At 45.5% G+C, this 26,919-nt stretch overlaps 1 protein-coding gene across 1 annotated transcript in view; it reads left to right on the forward strand.

Moving 5' to 3' along the window:
- The window catches only part of LOC144781934 (WD repeat-containing protein 62-like), a 636,677-nt gene that overhangs the window by 228,044 nt on the left and 381,714 nt on the right, over positions 1 to 26,919 (forward strand). Inside the window, exons 14-15 of the mRNA XM_078661021.1 lie at positions 12,947 to 13,017; positions 20,521 to 20,642. Coding sequence (XP_078517147.1) covers positions 12,947 to 13,017; positions 20,521 to 20,642 — 193 coding nt within the window. The remainder of the gene's footprint in view (positions 1 to 12,946; positions 13,018 to 20,520; positions 20,643 to 26,919) is intronic.

Here is a 26,919-nt window from a genome sequence, read left to right on the forward strand (position 1 = left end):
TTTTTCAGTCTTTGGCATTATTAGAATAGTGTGCGGATCCGGATTGTATCCTAGCCAGTTTTCAGGCCTTCTCTTCTTTTTCAGGCTTTGGCATTATTGGAACAGTGTGCGAATGCCTTCGGGCTTCAAGACGTGTACCTCCTGTGCATGTCCCATGTCGGCGACGGACCCTCACCCGAATTGCATGTGGTGCCTGGGTGAGCACCATGACTCGGAGGAGTGCAACGCCTGCCAGCACCCTAAGCCTAAATCACGGCGGGAGTGCCGGATGAAGTCGCTGTCTGCACGTGTGTCCCGGTCGGTGTCATCCCAGTGTCCGTCTCCTACCTCGGAGGCAAGGAGCAGCCAGTTTAGTCTGCGGCATCGTTTCTCGCCGCAACCCCAAGGGTGTGGCTCACCGCCTGGTAGGTCCTTCAGTTTGTCTCCGATGCCTTGTCCTCCTTCCGCGGTGGGCTCTACCTCCCCTTGGGGTATTCCGCTTTCCTACCCGCCGTTTCCCGGCGCGGGGCGAAGAGGGGCCAAATGACAGCTTATGCTGTGGCGCTGCAGCGTTCTTTGGTTCTGCCTCCACCTCCTGAACAGTCTGCGGATCCCTTGCCTTGCGCGGGGACTTTCGCGGAGTCACCGGCGGCTCCGGCCCGCGCTGAAAGTTTTGGGTTCAGGTCGTAGGAGGGTGGTGTCGTCGAGGTGCAGTCCTTTGGGGCTCCCCTCTTCGGCGCCTGGCGTCCCTGCCTCGCCACAAATCCCCACGGGGCTCCTTGTGGCGTCGCAGGAGACGGCCAGGCCTCCGTGCTTGCCCCCGAGTCCCCCTCGGTCCTCTGAGCAGGCAGCTTCCTTGACATAGGTCGAGCCGGTGCAGTTTCGGCGCCGGGGGCCTTCCTTCCCGGTTCCGGTGGAGTCACGGGTGGAGGCCGGGACTTGGTGCGCTTTCCCGAGTCCCTCTCGGTCCTAGACGCGGGCGGCTGCCCCATCTGAGGCCGAGCCAGTGCCTTTTCGGTGCCGCTCCTTCGCCTTTCCGGCGTCGACCACGCCACCATTCTCCTGGAAAGCACGTGGTGGCAGAAGTCGAGCCGGCGCCACAAGTGCCCACTCCAGCGCGATCGACGTTGGGATCTGGATTCATTCCTGAGGTACCTTCTTCTCCAGAGGTCTGTCTTCTGTTGGTGTGCTCCTCCCCGGAGATAGGGCACCCTATTGTTGCCTTTTCACCAGCATCTTCCTGGAAGGCTCCTCACCATCCCCACGGCCTAAATCCTCTAACCCTGTTTGCTGTGGCTCGCGGCTGGCTTTTCCACCGGTCTCTCCACATTCCCCTGAGGCCCCTCAGGTTCCACATTCATCTGTGGATCCTCCACTATTCCGGGGCTGGCCGGCTCAGTCTGCAACCGTCGCCCACGGAGGAATTACTTTCTCCTCCGCGGCGCCCTACCGAGGCCAGTGTTGGCTTTGTACGGGTCATTTCCACAGCCGCTGGTATTCTGCGAATGGGTGAACCTGTCACTCCGTTTCCCACGGACAACCTTTTGGAAGTTCTCCACCAGGGCTCTGGTGGACAGGAGTTTTTCCTTCCTTTTGAAGCGTCACTCCATAGTTCTCTTATGGTGGCTTGGGGACGTCCTGCCACGGGTGATCCGGTGCCCCAGATGCTTCTGCATCGCCACCGTCCCGCTCCGCACGACCCTGTCTGTCTTTCCTTTCACCCTTCTACTCTAGGCTCTCTTCTGCGGAATGCCTTTCCGTGTTTGCCTGTGGTGTTGTTTCCTCCGTTTTGGGAGGCCCGGTGGATGGGGGCGTAATGTCTTCGCTTCTTCCAACGCGGCCTTGTGGGCGCTTAACACTTTGTGTGTGTTTACCAGGGCCACCTCCAGCCTGTGGGACTCTGTTGAGTTCCTTCTTTCTGATGTCTTCCATGAGGGTACCAGTGCAGATCTGCGGGGCCATGTTTTGGACGATAGGGAATTGGCTGCTTTTATTCTTCGTGGGTCCTTGGATGTTGCCGATGCTCTCGGCTGTCCTATGGCTACCTCTGTGGCTCTCCGTCGCCATGCTTGGCTGCGTGATGCAGTTTTTCCCGAAAATATTAGAGAGTGTCTGGTGGATCTGCCCTTTGACAGAGTCCTTCTGTTTAATACTCATGCAGACTCTGCCATTCAGCGTCTTCTTGTGGGCACCCGTCCTCCTCCTCCTCCTCCTCCTCCTCCTCCTCCGTAGGCTGATTTCTTGATCCTCCGGGACTTGCTGGGAGGTGTTATCCCACCTGCTCCTGGACTCTGGTGTTTGGAGTCCCCATTACACTTTCTGTGAGGGTTGCTGTGCACTCGGGGTCCCTTAGTTGGCCCGCTTCTTTAGTTGGTTGTTGGTTCAGCCCCCCCCCCATTTTTTGGCAAGAGTATACTTTTTGGCTGCTTTCTAAGGCTTTTGTGGTTTCTGCCGCAGGTTTATAGTTTGTTCTCTGATGCAGGATTTCTTCCCTAAGAGTGGTCCCCATAATTTTCTTGGGGCGTGCCATACCCCATGTGGGGTACTTGTAGCTATTGCATAGCTCTGTCTTTCGCTGGGAGGGTGTGGACTCTCCTTTGCGGGTTCTTGCGTCTCCTGGTGTCGTATTCCGCTGGTGCAGTTTCTTGATCATTACCGGAGCGTTGCTGGCCCTGCTTCAGTTCTGTCTTCTAGTTATTTGATGTATAGATTGACTGCCTTGGTATGCCATCTTCCGCATTGTGCTGCGGTGTTTCACCCTCCTATCCGCTGTTTTGGCCTGGTCCTCTGTCTGGTGTTCCAGGGGGGTTTATTTCCTGTGTTGACGGCTGGGTCTGTCCTACTTGTTCCTCCTCTTATCTTCCGGCTGATTCCACTTTTCGTGGGTTGGTCTTTGTCTGGAATGGTCCCCTTCTTGGGGCCGTTCGAGATTTCCCTTGCCCCCGCCTTTCTTTGGAGCTCAATGTTGTCTGGCGCTCGACCCGGGCGCTTGTCTGCTGTCTGCTGCACCGCTGGCTCTGCTGGTTTTCGACCGGGGACCTTCTCGTGGGTCCTTGTGCTCCTACCTTTGTTTTCGCTGGGGCATTTTGAGACTACACCTTTCTTCCCGCGACTGCCTTGTTGCCTGACTCGACATTCCTGCCTTGCCTGTTTCTTCGGGCAGTGTCAGGTTTAACTGTCACTTCACTGCGTGTGTGTTCCAGTAGGGGGCTTTGCCTCCGTTCTGCATTTTTTCCTTGGAGTTTTGGGAGATTCTTATTCCTCTGTTTTCCTCTGCCGTTGTATATTCCTCTGGACTTCTGGAGAGGGTTCCTGGTGCCCGGACAGGGCTTGGGGTGTACTGCCCTACCTTCGTCTTGTCTTGCTTGCTTGCATGGTGGGGGTTGGGCCGCCCCTCATCATCTCCTCTCCTTAACACATCATCTGTGGGGCTCTGTGTTCTTCTAAACTGGTGAGGTCCTCTTCTGCCTGGAGGGGGACTGGGGTTCTCCTGGTCCCTATGACTCATCCCCTGTGGGGCCCTGTATTCTTCCAGGCTGAGGGGGTCCTCTCGAAGACCCTCCTCCCCCTTTGGGTATGGCTAGGGTATCTATTCTATGTTAAGGAATCTGCGGCTAGTAGTCTCTATCAGATGTACGAGTTACTTACCTTCGGTAACGATGTATCTGGTAGAGAGAATTCTAGCTTCAGATTCCTTCATGACCCGCCCTTCCTCCCCGTTTCTGCGAGGACCCTTCTTGGTCCATGCACTCGCCTGCCTCAGGGTGGCTGTCTTCTGCGAGTGTCCTTTTCTTACTCCCTTCCTCGGGGGATGCTTGCCTTGTTGTTGCTCCATTCCCTCCTTTCTGGTGATTGGGTAATGACTTCCTGGGTACTTCTGTGCCCCTGCACCTTGGTCTCCAATGTGGGGTCGCTCATGCTCTGCTTCCTTGTGTGGCTTGCACTTCTGACACTCGCAGTCCTTGGGGTTGAGGTCCCTTGACTGGGTCTCGACCCTCGGTACTTTTTATGAGATCCTTCCTGCTGGGGGTGAATTGTCGTTGCTTTTTCGTTCTGGGCCTAAGAACCCTTCTTTGTTCTGGGCGGTGGTTGCAGACTCTTCGTCGGTTGCGCATTCTTTCATATGCTTCCTGCCCTCCGGGAGGCTGTTGTATTTGTCTACAAGCTTGCTTTCAGTAGCTGCGCTCTGTTCTTTAATTCCGTGACTTGGTGCCTTAGTATCTGGCACTCTTCTGGATGGTGCTGTTGCTCACCATTTGTTTCGTTCCCTTCTGTTTAGCTGTCCTTTTGCACATTGTTCCGGTATTCTCACAGTTTTGTTTGTGATGGCTCCGCGTTGTGTGCAGAAAAGTTCTCCGAAGAAAACTGATGTAGGCGCGCCGGGGTGGGACTTAAGTATCCTCGCTTTCGTCACGGATGCGGACGACGTCAGGGCGGAGTCATGTGGTGCCGTCCCCCAGCGCGCAGGGATGCTGTGGCAGAAAGTTTTCCGGATCCAGTCTCACGCCTGGGGATAATTCTACGTTAAGGAATCTGCGTTAAGGAATCTGCGGCTAGAATCGTCTCTACCAGATACATCGCCACCGAAGGTAAGTAACTCGTACTTTAAGAGGAAATGTCTTTAAAGAAAAGTTACATCAGAAACACGACGGAAAGCTTCATTCACGATACATGTTCCCTAAAGTATCAGATAATTATGTCACACTATTCTGTGGAAACTGTAGGCAGAGCAGTCTTGCAGGGGGACATTGATTTGAAGGGGAAATGAGCATGAACAAGATGAACCGAACACCGGATACTACATCCAGTTTTAATAAAATGGTCTCTTCGCAAAATGTGGCATAACTAAACTGCATGTGAGTAACGAGGACCCCCTGACAAATTGATAATACAATTCCTAGGACAGGGTAATATACACTGGAGAATAAATTCCTAGGCAACTTACATTTAGTACAATATAACAGTTTGATTTATATATATATCAGCGTGTAAAGACCAAAGTGCAAAGATTAAATGGAAATGTTTAATGTCAATTTCTAGATTCCCTATTGACATAAAAACAGTTCTGTTTAAAAACACAAATTTATTAACAGATAAAAAGCAGTGTAGCAATAATTATTCAATACATGATTGACATTAATAAGATCACAGTTAAAAACCAAAAGGTGGCAGAATTTTAAATCTTCGCGCATTTCGGCGCAATGTGCGCCTTCGTCAGGAATTGCCACAAAGTCACTTTATATGAGGTACGTGGTACGAATTGAATCATAAACCAGAGAATTTACAATACATCGTTCTACGATAAAACAGAGATTCTACAGTATACGACCACATTGGTAAATAGGCGGAATTAAAGATTTTAATCCATAGAATACAAACTAGGGGAAACCCTATTTTCAGCCAGCTCCATGCCAGCTGCACAACATATAAAGTTACTTTGTGGCAATTCCTGACGAAGGAGCACATTGCACCGAAACGCGCGTCGAAAATTTAAAATTCTGCCACCTTTTGGTTTTTAACTGTGATCTTATTAATGTCAGTCATGTATTGAATAATTATTACAACACTGCTTTTTTAGGTCTCGCCTACGCAGTGTGCATGCACTGCATGGGAGACCTTTAGCCATTGTGCAGCTCTTTTTCCAAGCACATACTCGTGCTTGTGGCGGCATACACCTTGCGGGAGTGCGCAGCAGCGCGCCACAAGCACAAGTATGTGCTTTGAAAAAGAGTAGACTGCTCTCTCCAGCGCGCGCTCACCACTCGCGGGTGCACCCCTTCGACTCTTTCTCCCGCTGCAGCGCAAGGCATGCGTGCTTATTAGGTTCTTGGCGAGCACTTGATTAAATGTTGATGAGTATTGAACTGCCACCTCACTTCTTGGAGTAGCTTTACGACGCATGTTCCGGTCTCTCAGAAAACATATTATGCACAGCATAATAAAAAAAAAGATTCACTTCGGCACCTTTGCTGCTCATCCTGCTTTATTCACTGGCATGGATGCTTGAAAAGCGGTGTCACTCTTTTATGTATGACCTTTTGCTTCTCTGCTTGTTTCTCGGTCCCCACGGTGGTTTTCCCTGCCAGTTCCTACTCACCCCTGGTGGGACGAGGGTCCCAGGGGCCGCACCGAGTCGCTGTAAATACCGCTGCCAGTGCCACCCTCAAGCATTCACACTCTGGGGCGGACTACATCCCCCAGAGTGCAACGCTGCTCTCTACACCTGCTCCACACCTGCCGCGAGTGAGGGGGAGGCGGGGCCAATGCGCTCATAGCGCAGCCTCTTCCACCACGATGCGGGACGTAGCCCGGACAAAGCCCGGACCAAGGGCGGGCCCGTCTGTGCCCGTTAGGGGCCGGAAGAGGCTGGGATGAGCCACCTTATTTGACTCTTGAATGCAGATGCCTGGAAAATTATTTAACTTGTAGTTGACTTTTTAACTACTTTCTGGATTTAGCTGGTGGTTCATGTGCCCCAGATTAGTTTTCTCAGGCAGGTGTAGTAAATCCCCCAAGGGACAACACAACAGGTTTTCCTTTTTGCTTTTCTCCCGTGCTGTGGCAACTTTGACATAGGATACCAGTTGAGGGGCAAACTTATTTTCACAAGTTCTTGATAATTACATTGGCTAGCAATTATGGGGAGGAGAAAGACCCAGGTGAACCAAGAGGGGACTATAGGTGCAGCTAGAGCAACAGTAACCGCTATGGCGCCTTCTTGTCAAGAGCTGCTTCAGTTATTGACAAGGAGATCAAACTGGTAAATAGGCGCCAATCTAGATCTCCCTCTAGCGGCCTCTATTCTCTTCTGGGTGGGACTAACAACCATTCTAGGGAAATCACTAGCGAAGTACCGTGTATATATTTCTCCCTGGGGTCGGGCAGTGCTACCCAGGTCACAGATGCGCTTTTCCCCGTATTAGAATCCCTGGGGGAGTTCTGTAGGGGTAAAAGCAGGGCTCGCCTTCGTGGAGCAGGGTGTCAACCTTTCTCCTCCTCTACCTCCCCAACCTCTCCTGGTAATGCAGGAAAGCAGCCCTCCTGGATCATGTAGGTCCCGTGGGAGGCAGGCTTACCCAGATTGGAAATTGATCACTTCAGACCTTTGGGTTTTAGATCTGGTAGAAAGTGGGTGCGCCCTTCCCTTCAGGGAATTCCCTCCTCCTTACCCTCCTTGCCAAGGTTTTTGCACAGAGAATCATTTACTTCTCCTTAAGAAGGAAGTTCTTGCACTGTTACAAAAAGGTGCGATAGATGTGGTTCCGGACCAGGAAAAGGGTCAGGGATGCTACTCCTGGTATTTTCTGAATCCCAAGAAGGATGGCAGGTTGCGTCTGATACTGGACCTCCGAATTTTTATTCTGTATCTCAAGCAGGAGAGATTCAAGATGCTCACCCTAGCGCAGGTTCTTCAGGCGCTGCAACAAGAGGACTGGATGGTGCCCATCGACTTGCAGGGTGCGTATTTTCACATCCCAATCCTAAAGTCGCACAGGAAGCTTCTCCGATTTACAGTTGGGTCCTAACACTACCAGTTTGCTGTTCTTCCGTTTGGTCTTACTACTGCACCTCGAGTCTTCACCAAGGTGATGGCAGTGGTGGCTGCTCATCTCAGGAGGTCAGGGATTGCCGGTTTTCTCCTACCTGGACGGTTGGCTTCTGAAGGCAGAGTTGCCATACATGATGTTTCATCACCTGCAGGTAACAGTTCAGGTGTTGTACGAATTGGGTTTTTCGATAAATGTACCAAAGACTCACCTAGTGCCCTCTCAGCGCAACCTGTTCATAGGGGCAGTACTGGATACGACTGTATGTCGAGCTTTCCCTCCTTCGCAAAGGATTCTCGACATTCAGGAAATTATTCCCTTGTTTTACAATGGAGCGGTTGTTCCAGTTCTGAAGGTCCTTCGCCTGCTCGGTCTGTTTGCTTCCGGCATTCTGTTGGTCAGCCATGTACGCTGGCATATGAGGGCGATTCAGTGGTGCCTCCGCAGGCAGTGGTATCAGCACAATGGAGATCTCAGGGAGTCGGTCAAGATCTCCAGAGAAGCTGCAGCAGATCAGTCTTGGTGGAGCGTGGAGGGCAATCTGTCTCAAGGGAAGCCCTTTCATCTTCCTCCATCGGTGGCCACAGTCATAACGGATGCCTCTACCCTAAGGTGGGGTGCTCATCTGGGGGATCTGGAGATCAAGGGTCTTTGGTCTCCAGAGGAAATATAGCTTCATATCAATCTTTTGGAATTGTGGGTGATACGTTTGGCACTCAAGGCCTTTCTCCCTTCCCTTTGCCATCGGTCGGTTCAAGTCCTGATGGACAACACTGCCGCAGTGTGGTATGTCAACAAACAGGGAGGAGTAGGGTCGTACCGTCTCTGCAGAGAGGCGTTGCGGCTCTGGTCCTTCTCCTCGGGACCAGCGGATTTGCTTGATGGCAAATCTTCTGGCCGGCGTTCTGAACGTGCGTGCGGACAGTCTCAGTCGGCAGTTCTCCGCCGACCACGATTGGAGGCTTCATCCGGAGGTACTTCGACACATCTTCCGAACGTGGGAAGCTCCTGAAGGGTGGACCTTTTTGCCACTCTCGAGAAAGCTCACTGCCCGTCATTCTGCAGTCTCTAGTTTCCGAGGAAGGGAGAGTTGGGGGACGCGTTTCAGTTGAGTTTTAGCTCACAACTCCTTTATGCTTTTCTTCCATACCTCTGATTCCTCGGGTTCTGAGGAAGATTCGCCAAGACCGGGCCCAAGTTATATTAATCGCCCCGGATTGGCCAAGAAGGGTGTGGTACACAGATCTTCTTAACCTCTCGTCGCACCCTCCGCTCCATCTCCCTCTCAGGGTAGACCTCTCGCAGTCGGAGGGGCAGGTTCTGCACCCCCACCTCCAAAGCTTGCACCTTCATGCCTGGAGTTTAAACGGGGCAACCTGAATTCTTTCTCTCTCCCGCCTGATGTGGTGGGTGTTATATTATCGGCCAGGCCACATTCCACCAAATCTATCTATTCCTACAGGTGGTCTAAATTTGTTAAATGGTGTGGATAGAAGTCTATTGATCCCTTAAAAGCTCATCTTTCTGATGTTCTGGGTTGTGCTGTGGCCACTGTTAAAGGATATTTGTCGGCTTTATCGGCATTTCTTTGTTTACCTGATCAGCTGTCTCTTTTTAAGTCTCCAATAGTTTTAAGGTTCATTAAGGGGCTTACTAACATGTTTCCGCCCACTCCTTTTATTATGCCCTAGTGGGATTTGAATTTAGTGTTAACGTTTTTAATGGGTTCCACGTTTAAACCTATGCATAGTTATCCTTTGAGAGACTGCTTACTTTTAAGACGGTCTTATTTGTGGCTATCACTTCGGCTAGGAGGGTGAGTGAGCTTCAGGCTTAGAGTTCAAAGCCTCTGTTTCTGACCATACATGCTGAAAGGATGCTTCTCAGGACCAGGGATGCTTTTCTGCCTAAGGTAGTAACTCCTTTCCATCTAGGACAGTCCATTACTCTCCCTACTTTCTATCCTCCCCCTCACCCTTCCAAGGAGGAGGAGAAGCTTCACCGTTTGGACCCTAAGAGGGCAATTAGTTTGGATAAAACAAAGGACTTCCGTCGGGATGATCTGCTCTTTGTGGGCTATGTTGGACGTATGAAGGGCAAGGCGGTGCACAAGCGCACTTTATCCAGATGGATCATCTTGTGCATCAAGATCTGCTACTCTCTGGCTGGTAAGGAGCCTCATGAAGGCATTAGAGCTCACCAGGGCTAAATTGTCTACTTCTGCCTTTTCCAGGTGTGTCCCTGTGTTGGACATCTGTAAGGCTGCAACTTGGGCCTCCCTCAACACTTTCACGAAGTATTACTGCTTGGATTCCGAAGTGAGGAGGGATGGCCATTTTGCGTGCTCTGTGTTGCAAGACTTTTTGGTATAGAAGGGTGGACACCCTCCTCTGGTAGAGGGACTGCTGTGGGATTTGTTTCATAAGGTGAGGAATCCACAGGCAGATGTATCCATCAGAAGAACATGTTACTTACCTTAAGTAACGCTTTTTCTAGTGGATAACTCACTGACCCACCCGCCGCCCTGTTGTCCCCCTTTTATACCTTAAAAGAGGTAGTTTCATTGTGTCAGTTTATATTGCTTCTGTTTGCCTTGGTGTAGGCTTCAAGGAAATGTTTGCTTTCTTTTGCTTTCCTATTTCACTTTACACTGTGTGTATTTGTGTGAATACTGGGTACTATGTATGCATTGTTTCTATGGTTGGTCCGCCCGTTTGCCTCGGTTGCACGGAAAAAATGGGTGGAACTGACGTCATCACGCCGACGTGGCCCTCTTATGGCTCCGGTGACATCATGCGGAGCCGCGTGCAGAGCCATGTATTGTGACGACCTCGTCGGCTTGGAGAGCTATGAAAAAATGTCCTCGGAATGCTGGCGCAGGGGATATTCATAAGGTGAGAAATCCACAGGCAGATACTGTATCCACCAGAAAATGCGTTACCGAAGGTAAGTAACTTGTTCGTTAAGGCTTAAAAGTTGTTTGGAGTGGTTGAGAAAAGCACTTAAGGCTTCTTTGTTATCTTGTAGGATAACACCAGATAAGGTTAATGGACCATCCCCTTTTGAGTTGCTGGGGGCGGGGGGGGGGGGGAAGGAAGCCTGGTTCAAAATAAATGGCCTGGTGTTCAAGAAAAAGGAAAGGAGATGATTCCATGGTGGATTTTAGGAGAATAAAAGAAACTGTTAATTATAAAATGAAGATGGCCAAGTATATTAAAAGAATGATTGCTATGGTCATAGGAGGGAGTTGGTGGTTGGGTAAAATTGCCAATAGGTGTGGATAAAGGTGTGCCCAGTTGGTCAGATCCTATTCGAGTTGAAAATTTGAAGAATGCTGAGAGAGTGGAAGGAGGCTAAGTATGGAATACAACGAGGGTGTCACTTTACAGAGAGAGTTTTGGAGGATATTTCAACAAATTTGAAACTCAAAAGCAGGATTTAGGTTTTCCTTATTTTAATGCCAATAGTGGAGAATCTTGGAATCTAACTAATCAAGGAACTTGGAATGTAACTAATAAAGATCACAGTGAAGGAAGGGATATCTGTAGGACACCCCATGTAGGGCCTCAAAAGATCATAAAACTGTTACTAGACCTGCAGGTCCAGTGACTTAACCAATCTACTCACCAATATTGTAATGCTCTTCACCCATAAACTGGTTTCAAATTATATGATTGTGGGCAAATATTTAAATTCACTGAGCCACCATTTTCTTCATTATCACATATGAGAGCACCTTGAAATATGCAAGTCTGCTGTACAAAAAACTCTTATTTGATTTGATAGACTAAACGTGTGCTCCATATATATTACAAATCTAGCACCATATAGGTTACGCATGACCCCTGACTTGCCTTGTATATACTTCATTAACAGCATTGTCATCAGGGCCGGGGCTGAAATGTTTCTCAAATCATGTTTAAAAACTATCACTTTTAATAAATAAAGCATGAAGTGGGAGCACACTGTCATTTGCGTTTGGCAGATTTTACGTTTAAATGGCCACCAAATTTCCCACTAACATGTGGTTTTACTGATAAAATTATATAGTGTACAAACAATGTTTGCAAAACAAGTTTCTGCAAATGTCATTTGCACATCACCAAGTGGAGTGTTTTGAATTGTTTGGCTCCTATTTACATCTTTGTTTGGATCACACTTAATAAATACAAAAAATGTGCTTTCATAATTCCTGGTGTATTTTGCAATATGTGTACTATTCACTTACAGGCTTTTTAAATATCATGTGTTCGAAAAAACCTGACAATATGAGACGGCTCACTTCACAAAAATCACAGACTGTAGTAAGAGAAATAAAAATGAACTTCATTTTTCAACAAATGTGTCAAGACAAAAACAAGATTTAATGGCATTTTTATTGCTCATTCACTTTCTGAATGAACAGAACACGGCTCCTTTCCAGCTAAGGTTCCCTCACCAGAACGGACTAGTAGGTTCTAAAAATAGCTCGACCTAATAAAATCTGGCTCGCCATTTTGAGTGGGCGAGTAGATTTTTCGAGGCCTTCATAAGATAACTCACAACATTGTCCGATTGTATCATTGGTGGAGGAAGTGAATCTGTAAGCTTTAGAGAAAAGCGTATTAGAATGGTTCCTGTAAAATTGAGTGATTATATGCTACATTCGTTTTTTGTTTTGTTTATGGGTATGTTTCCTTTAAAGGATTTAGCATGAGGGTTGTTCCTCGATTGTATTTTTCTTTTATATTCTGTTCTGGAAGGTAAATGTGTGGTATTGTTCAGTTTCTGTGCCTGCCTGAAGCAGAAAGTTATAAAAGTGAGGTTGTATAAATGTTATACTGTGTGAGGAATGTGAGTGCAGGCATGCACATGAAGGTATAGAATGTGAGGAGTGCCGGTGTAATCGGCGATAGGAAGACAGTTGGGGAGGACGCTGCCAGATAGATATGCTGTACTTCTGTATTAGTGTTACTTGTACTTAGAAAAGATAATAAATATACCAGTATGACATACTGCGTGCACTGCATTGTTTTGCGCTTCCAGAAAAAAACCTACTGAACCCAGAAATTTCTGCAAACCAGAGCCTCCCAGGGAAGTCCAAGGTGGAGTAACTTGCCTCGATCCCATAATGTTTTCTTACCCACAGTGCTTTGCGGAACTCAAATGTTGAATAAAATCGCTCATTTCTCACATTTTGCGACCTACAGTTTTGAAAACTATTGTGATCCACAGTGTCACCCAGCGCTCCCATACTTCTCCCGATGAAAGTGCTACCCTACTTGTGTTTATTGGAAGGAAGCAACCATCTCTCTTTAAAATATTATTTTACCCAATATTCATAACAGTAACGAACTCTATTTTGTCAGTTCAGTGTGGTTCGTTTTTTAATTTTAATATTTATGAAGGAATATTAATAAATTCTAGATTTTTATTTTTAGGTAGAGATAGCCAAGTCCAGTTGATTAGCTGTGGGGCTGACAAAAGTATCTATTTCCGCAATTCTGAACAGGTAAGTTGCGTCTTTTTTACAGTTACATTCAGTGTTTGTTTTGTTCTTAGAAAAAAAATGTAGTATACATCCTTAAAACCACAGAAATCCCTAAATATATCTTTAGAAAATCCTACTAAGGTAGTTATGCCCGGACAAATTAGTAAGGCGAAATACATTATGGTAAAATTCAAATATTTAGTGCTGAAACCTTTGTTTATCACCTGGTTTCCTTTCTTTGAGTAATCAGTTTATCTGGTTTGAGCTCTTGCATGCATCTTACTTACTAGGACTTGAATACATCCTGTCAACAGCTATGTAAGTTTAGTGAGTCTCTGCTCATCGTCCACTGATAACTGTCTGTCGTTCCTCCTGGCTATTCTTCTTTTCGCAGATGTGCAAATAGGAATGTTTTTCAAATTAAAAAGTTCAGAAACTGCCCTTATTTGGCACCGCGTTGGCTCAAATCAAGAAAATTAAATCACACAATGTTGTAGAAAATCTGTCGGAAACAACACCACTCTGACATAAACAATACAATGTAACTTGTAATATATGGGATAAATTAAATCCAATTTACATTTAAAGGATATTGCAAGTCACCCAGAAGTACTGTGACCATATAGAGGGATGAGGCTATAGTATCTTTATAAGTTCATGGAACTCTGAAGCATGCATAACATTCGTAAAACTTTCTAAAGTGTTCAAAAGAATAAAGTTATGTAGTTTTATCACTAATAATCAAATCGGTATATATGCATATCAGAAGAATATTGAAAATATGTAGGGTGACAGCTGGCAAGCTGAAATATTGCAACAGGTTCTGTCTCAAAAGAATAAGATATGAAATAATCACAGCCTCCGTAATGCGGAAACTGAAAAAAAGGTGTTCCTTGAAGAAACTCTGATTCTCTCTCCTGAACATTAATAAGTTGTAAAGTCATTGTAGCAAGGCTCCAATAATACGGATCGTTCGTAGAATAGGGACTCAAGGAAATTCGGAAATGCAGGAAGGTGTCGGCATAGTAAAGACTACAGTAGCAGTCTTCCACAATTGGACTTAGTATTTAGCATGAAGCTTCACACTTGCAAGACTAACGGAAGCTGAGAGGCCTGTACCCCTAAAAGTCTAAGAGAATCTGCCTTAACTTAAAACTGTGAGCACTAATTAAGACCAGTAAAACCTAAACAATCATGTCTCTTGCTTGCGGCTAGGAATGTAGTGTACTATTAGAGGGTGCAGGTATTGTGGTCCTTTTTTCGCAAGGATTTTATGGCAGTAGCACAGTGTCTTAAATTGTACTCTTTTTTCTACCGGTAGCCAGTGTAAGATGTTTGCGATTGTTGTAGTACTTGGAAACTTCGTGACGATAGAAAGGAGGTCAGCCATCGTAAAGCACGGTCTGCTACACCGCACTCTTCTAGTCTGTGCAAAAGCAGCTTGTGTGAGACGGTATCGAAAGCCGCACTTAAGTCCAGTAGGATTATTGCAGCTGTTTGCCCCTCGTCCACCCATTGTCTCATTGTGTCTGTAGCCAATAGCAAAGCTGACTCTGTGGAGTGGACAGCTCTGAAGCCAGATTGAGATAGGTGTAATAGGCCATTCTCTTGTAAATGGGCTGTTAACTGTTTATTTACTAGTTTCTCCGCAATCTTTGCGATATACGGCAGCAGCGATATAGGTCTTAGGTTTTCTAGAACTGCTGGGTCTATAGATAGTTTCTTTTTCAGTGGACATACTATTGCTTGTTTCCATTTGTTAGGGACTTCCCCATTCTGAAAGGAGGTGGTGATTAAATCCGAGATGAATGGTATGATAAGGTCTGCTCCTATCAGTAATTTGTCTGGGCGAGCAGGATCTAATGGAGATCCTGATTTAATTTCTTTAGCAATTACTTTGTTCGTTCAGTTCAACCATTTTAAATTCCTTGAATCTTTCTCCTAAAAACTCCTTCCTGGGTCCTACATTATTCCCCTCTCGCGCTTCACTCGGGAAACTTCTGTATATTTTGGCTACCTTTCCTTCAAAGTATTCGGCAATTTTATTGCAATTTTCCACTGAGGACGTTTCCTCCTTTTTACGGTTTTCATAGCTTTTCAGAGATTTTAGTATAGAAAACATTTCTTTTGAGGAGCTTCTCACGCTTTCTATCTTTACTGTATAGAATTCGCACCTCGTTTCCTTAATTAGTGCATGATACTTTTTTAGCTCTTTTTTTATAGCAGACTTTGGCCATGTTACAGAAGTTTTCACGCCACTTTCGCTCTAGCTTTTTGCACTCTTTCTTTGCTTTAGCAAGGGTCTCATTATACCATGGTGCAGATGGCTTCTGTCTCTTAGGATTCTTAGTGTTCCATGGTGCTATCTCATTAATAGCATCTGTTATCCATTCCTCAAACTGATCATTGGCTATGTTTATATCTTTTCCTAAGACTGGTTTGTTTTTCCCCAGTGCTTGTGCAAAGGTGTTAGGGTTAAAACTTGACCATTTTCTATGTGTCGTTTTTATACTGGATCCCTCTGCCCTTACTCTAGGGATAGCTATTGAAAAAGGGATTAGATAGTGGTCTGTCCAAGGTATCGGCCGAGGTGTCTCTATTTTTAAGTCCTCTTGGTTGTTAAAAATGGAATCAAGGGTGTGGCCCCCTTGGTGAGTTGCGCTCTTCAACTGTTGAAGTAGATTCATTGCCCTGAGATCACTACATAATGCTTGAACTACCTTGTGTTCTTTCTTATCAAAATGTAAGTTTAGATCAACAAGTATAAGGCACTTTTCATAGCGTAGGGCTGGCAGCATCGTCCGTTCACCTAGTCTTTCTATAAACTGTGTTGCTGGACCTGGTGGGCGGTATATTAAAAAGCCTGCTATTGTCACATCATCGGCAGCAATGAGTTTGAATAAAAGTGATTCACAGTTCTTTATCTTTGCTTCTGTTATACTGCACTTCAGGGAGGCTTTATGAATTATAGCGATTCCCCCTCCTCTAAGTTCTCTATCTTGCCTTTGGATCTCATAACCCCCTGGGAGTGTATCTATGATGTCAGTGTCTGAACTGTCATTTAGCCAGGTTACTGTGAGGAATAATGCATCTGGATTTCCTTCTTTTAAGACTAGTGGCGTCTAAAAACATTACAATAGAACAGGCGGCTGATAACTAGTGCCTGTACTAGTGTTTTACGCATCAAAAGTGGGAGTAGATGAATGACTCAGTGCAGCAGACCCATCGTATGAAAGCAGGTACCAATGGTAGCCACTACCTGATCTTTCATAGTGAAAGTCCACTGTAGGCGAATGCCCTAATTTTTATTAACTGATGACTTGGGGGTAGGTGCTGCACCCAAGTCAAATGGCCACCAATCCGGGGACCAGAGCATTTAGGCTTTATCAAAGAGCACAATCTCTGTCTTGCTAGTGTTTAGCTGGAGAAAGTTCTCAGTTATCCATGCCGACATGGCTTTCATACCCTCAGAGAAGCTTGCTTTGGTAGTATGTCTATCCTCATTAAGGGAGATGAGGAGTTGAGTAAAAATCTATAAGCTCTGATAGTTTTGGCAAGGGGGCCATATAGACGTTAAACAACGTGGGTCTCAGACAAGAGCCATGGGGCACCCTCTAGTTGAGCTCTATAGTGTAGGATCTGAAAGGGCCTTGATTGATGGTCCGGGTTTGATGAGTTAGAAAACTCAAGAACCATTGTAGAGCTACGCCCTGAATACCTCTCAATTCAATTCAACTTTATTCGGTTTCCATAATTGTAAGAAGACCATAAAAGTTAATGTTAAAAAATACAGTATTTACACAATTCAAAAAAGAAAATATATACTAATTTAGCGGTTTCTTTAACAGTTAAAATACAAGATATCTGGTGTAATTACAATTTTATCGATTAAATTTGTTACAAATAGATCATATTAATCATCATCGTTCCAGTTAAAAGGAGCTAAATATCTGTGTATGATTGTCTTTGTCCTAGTTTTTATCAAAGATTGGGCGATGCTTTATGCAGAATTTAAGAAAGCAGGCTATAGTTTTAGCATATGATTCGTTTTCCAAGTACTGAAGCACCAGAAAAGCTGGGCGACACTCTTGTATGCCTAGTACTTTCAAAAGAGGGACTATCCATCGCCTACGCGGTGTGATATAAAATTTACAAAAAAGCAGTACGTGGATAGAAGATTGTGCAGAGATGGAATCACACGGACAAGCGGGTCAGGTCAAGGACCAATCATTCTGGAGAGGGAAGGAAATCAGACGATGAAACCACTTGAACCTAAAACGAGTCAACAAGAATTTTTCATACTGATTTAAATTGTACAGTAAATATGGTTGGATACTAAAAGTAGTCTGAGCTAATATGAGGTGTTGCACAGAGGGTTTCCCTATTTCATTTGATAATCGCAGCTGGCCCAACTGTGTTAAACAGGCATTTTTTAGCTCTTTTCTTGAGATCTCGTTAGGCTCAGTGAAAAATCTCGGAAGGCCTAGATCAGTAACGAATGCCTTAACATATGCCAGCCATTTGATCTTCTCCATATTGTCAAGTGTCATACAATCCTGAACAAGTAATCTTGTTAGCTCACATGGTCCGTGGACCAGATCCGGCACCATAACATGATTGGTTGGATTTTTACTGTATCCGATATATAATCCAACCCCAGTTCAAGATGGCATCCGTATGTTGTGGCGCTCTTGGGAACTGCAAGTAAGTACCTTAAAAAGGAATTTTCAACTTTCTGTAGCTGGTCAGGATCTGCGTATCCCCAAACCCCTGCGCCGTAAGTTGCAACGCTTACACATTTTGCCTTATAGATCTTTAGCATTTCTAGTGGAGATCTCTTTCCCAATTTCTGTGCAAACGCCACTAATGCCGTCGTGGCCCTCAGAAATAATAGTTTTCTTGAATTAAGGGCTTCTGACCATTTGGACTTATTGTTAATTAGAATCCCTAAATAGGGATATGTTGTTGTACATTCTAATAGAACATTATTGACAAATATGTCTTTGGCTTTTTTTTGTCTCAAACCGGCATGCATCACAAATGTCTTTTTTATATTTACTTTGAGATTCAGATTTGTCATAAACACACAGTATTTATCTAAGACCCGCTGAAGCTGTAATGGGGTTCTAGCGAGAATTACTGCGTCGTCGGCAAATAATAGTGCTGGAATTTGCCGACGACCTATTGCGGGCAGGTCTTTGCTCCCTTCCAGCATTGCCACCTCAAGGCCATTGGTGTAGAGGGTGAATAGGAAGGGGGCCAGAACACATCCTTGTCTGACCCCCCTCTCTACCCGGAAGGGCTCTGTTAACTCTCCTTTGGTACCATACCTGACTCTTGCCGTGGCCCCTGTGTACAGTTCTCGCAAAATGTTCACTAATGAAGGATCTACTCCCAATTGTAAAATAATTGACCACAGTTTTGAGTGACTAACACAGTCAAAAGCTGCGGTCAAGTCAACATATACCATATGTAGAGAACCCCCTTTAGCTTGAACGTACTTTCCTGTGAGCAGGGTCAGATTCAAAGCCTGGTCAACTGTACCTAGTCCCTCTCGGAACCCATACTGCAGATCCGAGATTACTTTTTGGTCAGTTGTCCATTCCTGGAGTCGTTCAAGGAGGATGCGACCAGCCACCTTTCCAAGCGAGTCCAGGAGTGAAATGGATCGATAACAAGATGGACTGTTTCGATCTCCTTTTTAAAATATGGGCACTAGTATTGAGGTTGACCAAGATTCAATTAAACCAACTTCTTTGGCAGCTTTTAGCACATTAGTGAGGATCTGGGACCATAGGTCTATCTTATATTTGAAATCCACTGGGACCCCATCGGGTCCCGGTGCTTTCCCCGATTTCGAGGCTTTTATTGCGTTTACTACCTCGTTGTGTGTAAAATCTAGGGATATCGGGTATTCTATTTGTCTCAAACACTGTAGATATTCTGGGACCTTATTAGGCCACCCCTGAACCACTGTTTCTTTAAATACGTTTTCACCCCAGGTTCGTTTTATGGGGTACCCTTGTTCTCAAAATATATTTATTGCGTTTACTACCTCGTTGTGTGTAAAATCTAGGGATATCGGGTATTCTACTTGTCTCAAACACTGTAGATATTCTGTTCCCGGATCTGCCTCCTGGGCAAATATTTGCGAGAAATTATTCACCCATGTTTTGGAGTCTATAGCGACGTCTAATGTCGGTGTTTCAGATATTTCAAAAAGGAATGGGGATCTCGGAATACCTCTCTCTTCTAATCTTTGGAGCAGTCTACAATGGGACACAGTGAAAAGTAATTTTCAGAACATATGAAAAAGTGACTTGAGGTATAGATGCAAATGTGAATACAAAATACATGTCTTCATATTAAACTGAACATTAGTGCATGTTTACAGAACTCTAGTTTCTACAGTGAATGCATTTCATTACTGCGTGTAAATGTTCACTCATCCGTAAATATAGTGTCACATGTAGGTATATGCGGGCATTTGGGTGAAGTGTAGGGGTGGAGTCTAAATTGCGCTGCTCCAGTGCTAAAGTTAGCTGGCTTATTTAGCATAGATATGTCGGCTTTATCCATAACTGAATGTCGAACAGCACTTTGAGGCTGAAAGTGTGATTATAAGCTCTCTTTTAAAGGACAAAAGATGGAAATTATGCATTTTTAATTTTCATCTGCTGCAAAAAAGTCTGCTTTGGCAAAATCCTTTTCTGAAAACTCGTGTAAACACGCAGATTAAATACTACTTCTACCTCCTTCTCTTACTGAGAAATCTCGTACCATCATTCCCTTCTAGCTTATGGTGTGACTTTGTCAGCTCCCTTCCCTATGGTCCTAATGTCCGAACTGGAAAGATCTAAACCACTTAAAACAAAGGCATACACGCAATTTAATCTGATAACGCATGATTTTGACTATCAAGATTTGAAAGAAAAAGGTTTCCTGTCGGTGAAGGCCATTATAGAATTCATACATCTACAGAGCCCTCTAAAGGTCGTTTGTACCTTAAAGTATGATCAGCAAATTAACAGTGGTTTGGCAACTCCATTTCAACCACTTCATTTCAGGGAGTTCCAGGAGTCCCGTTTTCCAAGCTTTTTGTTCTTGGCTACAAGGTGATGGAACTTGTTGCTTTCAGTGGTCTGAGAGAAACACAACCTTCCAAGTTTCTCCCACCTATCTTTTTGTTTAATTTACTCCTTTATTCCATGGATATTGTTTCTTCGCTGCAACTTTAAAGTGCTCATCCATTGAAATTCTTTCTGCCACCCCCAAATCCATGCCCTTTGCCTAGCTGAATTGTTGTATTACAAATAACCGGCAAATACATACATATGGCTTAGTAAGCAATGATTTAATGCTTAGTATATGTTTTATGTTGCTGTTTTTATGACTGAGAAGCCTTAACATTCTGCATGGTAAAAAAACATTTTTAAGTCCAGCATTCCAGTGACAGTTTAAATGGTTAGAACGTTAACTAAAAATGTATTGAATAAAGGATAAAACTGTAGTTTATTTTCTTAGATTCCCGAAGGAAATAATTTCAGCAGAACGCATCACTTGGTGGAGAAAACAACTCTGTATGACATGGATACTGATGTCACCCAGAAATATGTCGCTGTTGCCTGCCAAGACAGAAATGTCAGGTGAGTCTCACATATTTCTTTGTTAGTTTGAGCATACCCAAAAGCAGCGACCCAAATACGTTTTTGTTAGTGCATGCAATGTAAAATTCTTAGCTTTTCCAACCAAAATGTTTCACTTCTGTTAAGCACATGGAGGTGAGTACACTTTAACTTTCTTCACTTTGAGCGCATGGTGTCCATAGGCTTGCATCCACTACTGATGAAAGGGTGATGAAACCCCCTCAGATGATAGACTTGTCTAATTAGGGCATGAAAACACAGCAAACAAGGTAGTGGTGTCCCTCATAAGAGGGATATCCGCACAATCACAAACACATGTAAAGTAGACAGAAAAATAGAGGACAATAATTATTGTACTAGTATCATCAAACTAGCGGAGTGCAACAATAACCCACGTCACTCACTACCAAGGGTGACAAATGAGTTGAGAAAAAATCCTCAACATGCAGGTACCAAGAAAAAAGAACTGGGTAAGGTGTGCACCATCCTAAAGGACAATAATACAAATATGCAGTCTGGTAGTCACCATTAGGTGATATATTGAATATCAAATAGACAATACAGGACAAAAGAATAGTCACAATCCTCCGTAGTTTAAGAGTCTTCTTATTCTTTTTTTATTCTTCAATTTATCAACATAGAAAACAGCCGACACGTGTTTCGTAAGTACTGGATAAGTACTAAAACTTTCTCAAGGCTGAAAAAGAAGTATACAATAGATGTGAAAAGAATCTGGCACAATGAGACGCCGATTTCGTACAGTTCCAGAAGAACCTGAATAGATGATTCCCAGCTCTTCACACCATTAGTCCCAAATGAACACCATATGAGGTTGCATAAAACGATGAGTCTCTGAACAGAAAGACGGCGTCCCATACGATAAATATCGAGCACCTCGATATTTATCGTATGGGACGCCGTCTTTTTCACCCCAGGTATTGAATAAGAATACCTGGATATGTTTGGAGCCCCGCATTTATAATTCTAGCGGCCAGATACTTCGCCTGTTTTTTGGACTCCAATAGACTCGATAATAGATGACTTATTCTTGAATATTTATTCTTTAATACTTCGTTCTAATACGCATTTCCGGACGGGTTGTGGAAGAATCGTGAATACATACCATCTTTTGCTTGTGTGTATTATTTGGATTCTCAGGATAATTTCTGTTCAGAGACTCATCGTTTTATGCAACCTCATATGGTGTTCATTTGGGACTAATGGTGTGAAGAGCTGGGAATCATCTATTCAGGTTCTTCTGGAACTGTACGAAATCGGCGTCTCATTGTGCCAGATTCTTTTCACATCTATTGTATACTTCTTTTTCAGCCTTGAGAAAGTTTTAGTACTTATCCAGTACTTACGAAACACGTGTCGGCTGTTTTCTATGTTGATAAATTGAAGAATAAAAAAGAATAAGAAGACTCTTAAACTACGGAGGATTGTGACTATTCTTTTGTCCTGTATTGTCTATTTGATATTCAATATATCACCTAATGGTGACTACCAGACTGCATATTTGTATTATTGTCCTTTAGGATGGTGCACACCTTACCCAGTTCTTTTTTCTTGGTATCTAATTAGGGCATACCATTGTAAAATCCTTAATCTTGCCACCTGTTCAATTTCTTTCACATCCACACGCGGAACAAACAATCAGCTGATCAATTCATTACTCCAGTAATATAGTCGACTGTGAAATCATATTCTTTTTAAAGAAACAATCCACCTCCAAATTCCTGATGAGGTAGCATCCAATTCGGAAACATCTAAACCTTTATGCCCCAAATCAAGTTCCTGTATTTTACTAATCCTCTATAAATTGCTAGGGCCTCTTTTTCAATTACTGTGTAGTGTGACTCAGAACCTTTTAAGCATCTTGATGCACAAGAAATTAAATGTTTCATGCCATTTTGTTTGTGGATTAATAAAGCTCCAATAGCTTTGGCACTGGCATTTGTCATAATGTAAGTCTTCTCACCTTGTATAAATGCTTGCAAACAGGGAGCATTCCTTAAGTCCTCCTTCACCGACAGAAACTCATTACACCAAATAGAATCCCACTCAAAGCTCACACTTTTTTTCCTAGTAGATTCCTCATATGTTGCGTCTTATCAGCATAACCTAGGATACATTTACAGCAGTAATCTACCATGCCTAAAAAAGATACTAGCTTCTCCTTGTTACAGGGTTCCGGATGTTTTGCAATGGTGTCAACTAACTGTTGTTTAGGAAACACACCTTGTGAGATGCGATGTCCCAGATAATTCCCCTCTTGCACACAAAAGTTACAATTGTCCTTTCTCGCTGTTAAGCCTGCTTTCCTCAACCTCTCCAAAACCATACACACTGTTGAGTAATGTTCCTCCTTTGCACGCCCAAAAATCAATAACTCATCCTGATTGCATTTTACACCTATAACTCCTTTAAGTACATTAAACATGATTCTTTGGAACAATGAAGCCTCAGAGAGCAAACCAAACAGCATTCTCAAAAATGTAAACATTCGTACTCGTGTAATAAAGGCAGTCCACTCCTATGAAGGTTTACCTAACTCCACTTGATGGCAATCGGATGCTAGATCTAAAGTTGTGAAAAATGTAGCACTTGCTAGTGTAGAGATAAATTCATCTCTATTGGGCAGTGGAGACCTATCCACAATCACTTCACTATTAATTACTTGTAAATGTATGCATAAAATAATTTCGCCTTTGGGTTTTAGCCTCCACTATAGGAGCCAACCATTCTGTTGCCTCCGCTGGTTCTATAAACTTCATCTCAATTAATTGTTCTATCTACTTCGGTACCCCGACTTTTTCATTTAAAGGTATTCTTCTCACTTTAGCAACAACCGGTTTCACTCCATGCTTCAATTTTATATGATGTTTATTGCCTTTGAGACAGCCTAACCCATCCTGGACTACATCTTTAAATCCCTATCAAAAGAGATTAAGGGCTCATCTATCTCTTGTACCTGTACTGAGGTTCAGCATTTGGATTCAACATGACTCCCAACAAACGCTTTGTGGCCACCCCAGTAAAGCATCCCCTCTTTTAACAACATACACCTTTCCAGCTACCATTCTTCCTTTTCAAGTTCAATTCACGCTGTAAAATACCTGACCTTTTTTAAGGGTACCCACCATAGTCCACTGGGGAAATTTCAATTTTACACAATTTCGCTTTTTCTTTGAAGAAATTATCAAAGGTGTTCATACAGGTCATGGTGAGATAAGAACATGAATCAAACTTCAACTCTGTCAACTGTCCCTTTAGGTGATGGATCTTGAGTCTTAGCACCATCCACCTGAAATACAATGCCCTTAACCTCTTGACGAGCATCTTTCGTAATCTTACTTCTGCAGCACTTGGCGAAATTACCTTTTTTTCCACATGTATTACAAATAACATGCATACCTGGACAGACAATTGCAGACAATTGCATTTGCCTTGTGACATGTCTTAACACACCGAAAACATGTGCCTTTAAATTCTTGTGCATATCTGCCCATTGAGATATGCGCAGGTTTATTATTCTCCGAAAGTGTTGAATTGTTGTTTTATACCTGACAAATTATTTCATCTGCCTTCATCTCATTCTTGGCCCTGCTTAATTCACCTACACATTTGACCACATGCCCCACCTGTTTAGCAATGCAATTACCTCTCCCAATGGTGGTGCTTGCAGGGCCAGTCGCTCCAATCACCGCACGGCCCCCGTTTGCCCTGGTCACCGCTGCTGACTCTTCTCTCGCCGCCACTCCTGCCGCCTGCCTCCCTGTCTCTCCCTGCTCAGCGCCCTCTCTGCTTGGGCCACTCCTTCTGCTAACTGCTGCTTCCTTTTGCCTCTGCCGTCGAGGCTTACCCCCTCTTGCCGCTACCCCGTGATTGTTCCCGCTCTTGTCCCCCCCCCTGCCGCTGCTCCCCTGCGGCACGCCCCCTTGCCTTCTCCCGATCCCCATTTGCCGCCCGCTCCCGCCTCCCAGCTGCTCCTCCCTCCCACTTCGCCATATATGGCGTGGACCGCGCAGCGGGCGCACCGAAGGCACGCCTAAGGCAAGCACGTCAGTGCCTGGACCACGCCCAGCGCCAGGACCCCTGGCCCCCGACGATGCCAGCCCACATGACTACTTAAGATGCCGCCACCCTCCACGCACTCAACGCCGGCCGGAACCCCGCCTGCTACCGAGCCACCCCGAAACGCACCCACGGACCCTTCAGCTGCCAAGCCTGCAAGTTCACCTGCCTCCGGACCTGCACCGCACCCACAAGGCCAGACACCAGCAACAATCACCTCAAGTGCATCCTGCTAAACACCTGCTCCGTCCACAGACACGCCGTCGAACTCTGGAACCTTCTCGACACAACATCACCAGACGTCCCCTTCCTCACGGAAACCTGGATGAACGCCTCCTCAGCCCCCGACATCGTCATAACCATCCCGGAAGGCTACAAGATCACCCGGAGGGACCGCATCAACCAAACCAGAGGAGGCATTGCCATCGTCCACAGAAACACCATCCGCATCACGACCAACTCGGACGACACCCTCACCACCGCCGAGCACCTTCACTTCCAGATACACACCGACCCAAACACCACCCTCAGAGTCACTCTCTTCTACAGACCCCCGGGACCTCGCACACAATTCAGCGAAGCCATCGCAGACTTCATCAGCCCGCATGCCCTCACCTCCTCAGACTACATCCTCCTAGGGGACCTCAACTTCCACCTGGAGAACAACAATGACAGCAACACCGCCACCCTGCTGGACAACCTCGCCAACCTTGGACTCAAGCAACTGGTGAACACCCCCACCCACTACGCCGGCCACACGCTTGACCCCGTCTTCTCCTCCAGCAAGCACATCTCCTTCAGCCACTCCACCGGACTACACTGGACTGATCACAGCTGCGTCCACTTCAACTTCAGGAGAACCACGACCTACCACCACCCGCAACAGGTTCCCCGCAGGAACTGGAGCAAGATCACCGCCGACCAGCTCACCACCTCCCTCAGCCAGAACCCTCCCGCCAACACAACGGACCCCAACGAAGCAGCCCGCAACTTCACACAGTGGATCACCAACTGCGCCGATGACCTCGCACCACTAAAGAACCCTCCCAGCAGACCCGGCAGCAAGAAAGCCTTGTGGTTCACCAACGAACTCAAAACCTCCAAGAAAAACTGCCGCACCCTCGAGAAAGCCTGGCGCCATGACCAGACTACAGAAAACATGACATCCCTCAAGAATGCCACCCGCTTTTATTGATGCGTTGGGTCTCGCAGATGGATGGAGGTTTAAACATCCCGGGAGCCGTGCCTACACTTTTCACACGGGGGTCCACAATAGTCTTTCCCGCATTGATTATTTCTTCCTCGCCGCTGATTGTTTGCTTCATCTGAAAGACACGATGATGGGTCCACGCGGCATTTCCGACCACTCCCCGGTCTCCATCTCCTACACTCCCCATTTGAAAACTCGGCGCCGTATCTTCCCGATTTCCCCAGTTATTTACAGAATCCGCGGATCAGGAAAGAATTAGTTGCAGTGACAAAACAGTATTTTCAGGAAAATGTAGGCTCAGTTCACTCGCCTGAGGTCTTGTGGGAGGCGTATAAAACAGTGTTGAGGGGACAGGCCATAGCCCTGATTACAGGTCACAGACATGCAGCGAATGCAGACATACAGACGATCGAAACCGATCTGGCTGTGTTGCAGTCGCGACATGAGGAAGACCCCACTGGGGAAACAGCGCAGCAACTTCGCCTTAAACAGGATGAACTCACGGAGCATCAGAGAGAAAGGGTACGACAACGACTCCAACATACGCAGCGCACCATTTATGAAGTAGGGTATAAGGCAGGACGGCTACTTGCATGGCTAGATAAAAAGGAAAAGGCCCAGAGGACGATAGCGCAGCTTCACACACAAGAGGGGGTGCTGGTCACCGCTCTGGCGGACATAGTAGAGGCCATGGCGGACTATTGTGAGAAGGTGTACACTCCTACCTCTTGTATGTACACGGAGGAAGCACTAACCTATATCAAGGATATAACTATGCCCTCCTTGTTGGAGGAAGAGGCCACGCTCCTGGAGTCTGAATTCACAAGGGACGAGGTTATAGCTGCGGTTCACTCTTTACAGTCGGGAAAAAACATGGGTCCCAACGGGATTCCTATAGAACTTTACAAACGAGTATCTGATTTGACGGCTCCGCACCTTTTACAGGTGTTTAAGGACAGCCTGAGTAAGGAAATACTACCGCGAGACCAA

Source organism: Lissotriton helveticus, chromosome 9, assembly GCF_964261635.1.
Source record: "Lissotriton helveticus chromosome 9, aLisHel1.1, whole genome shotgun sequence".
NCBI classification, from domain to species: Eukaryota; Metazoa; Chordata; class Amphibia; order Caudata; family Salamandridae; genus Lissotriton; species Lissotriton helveticus.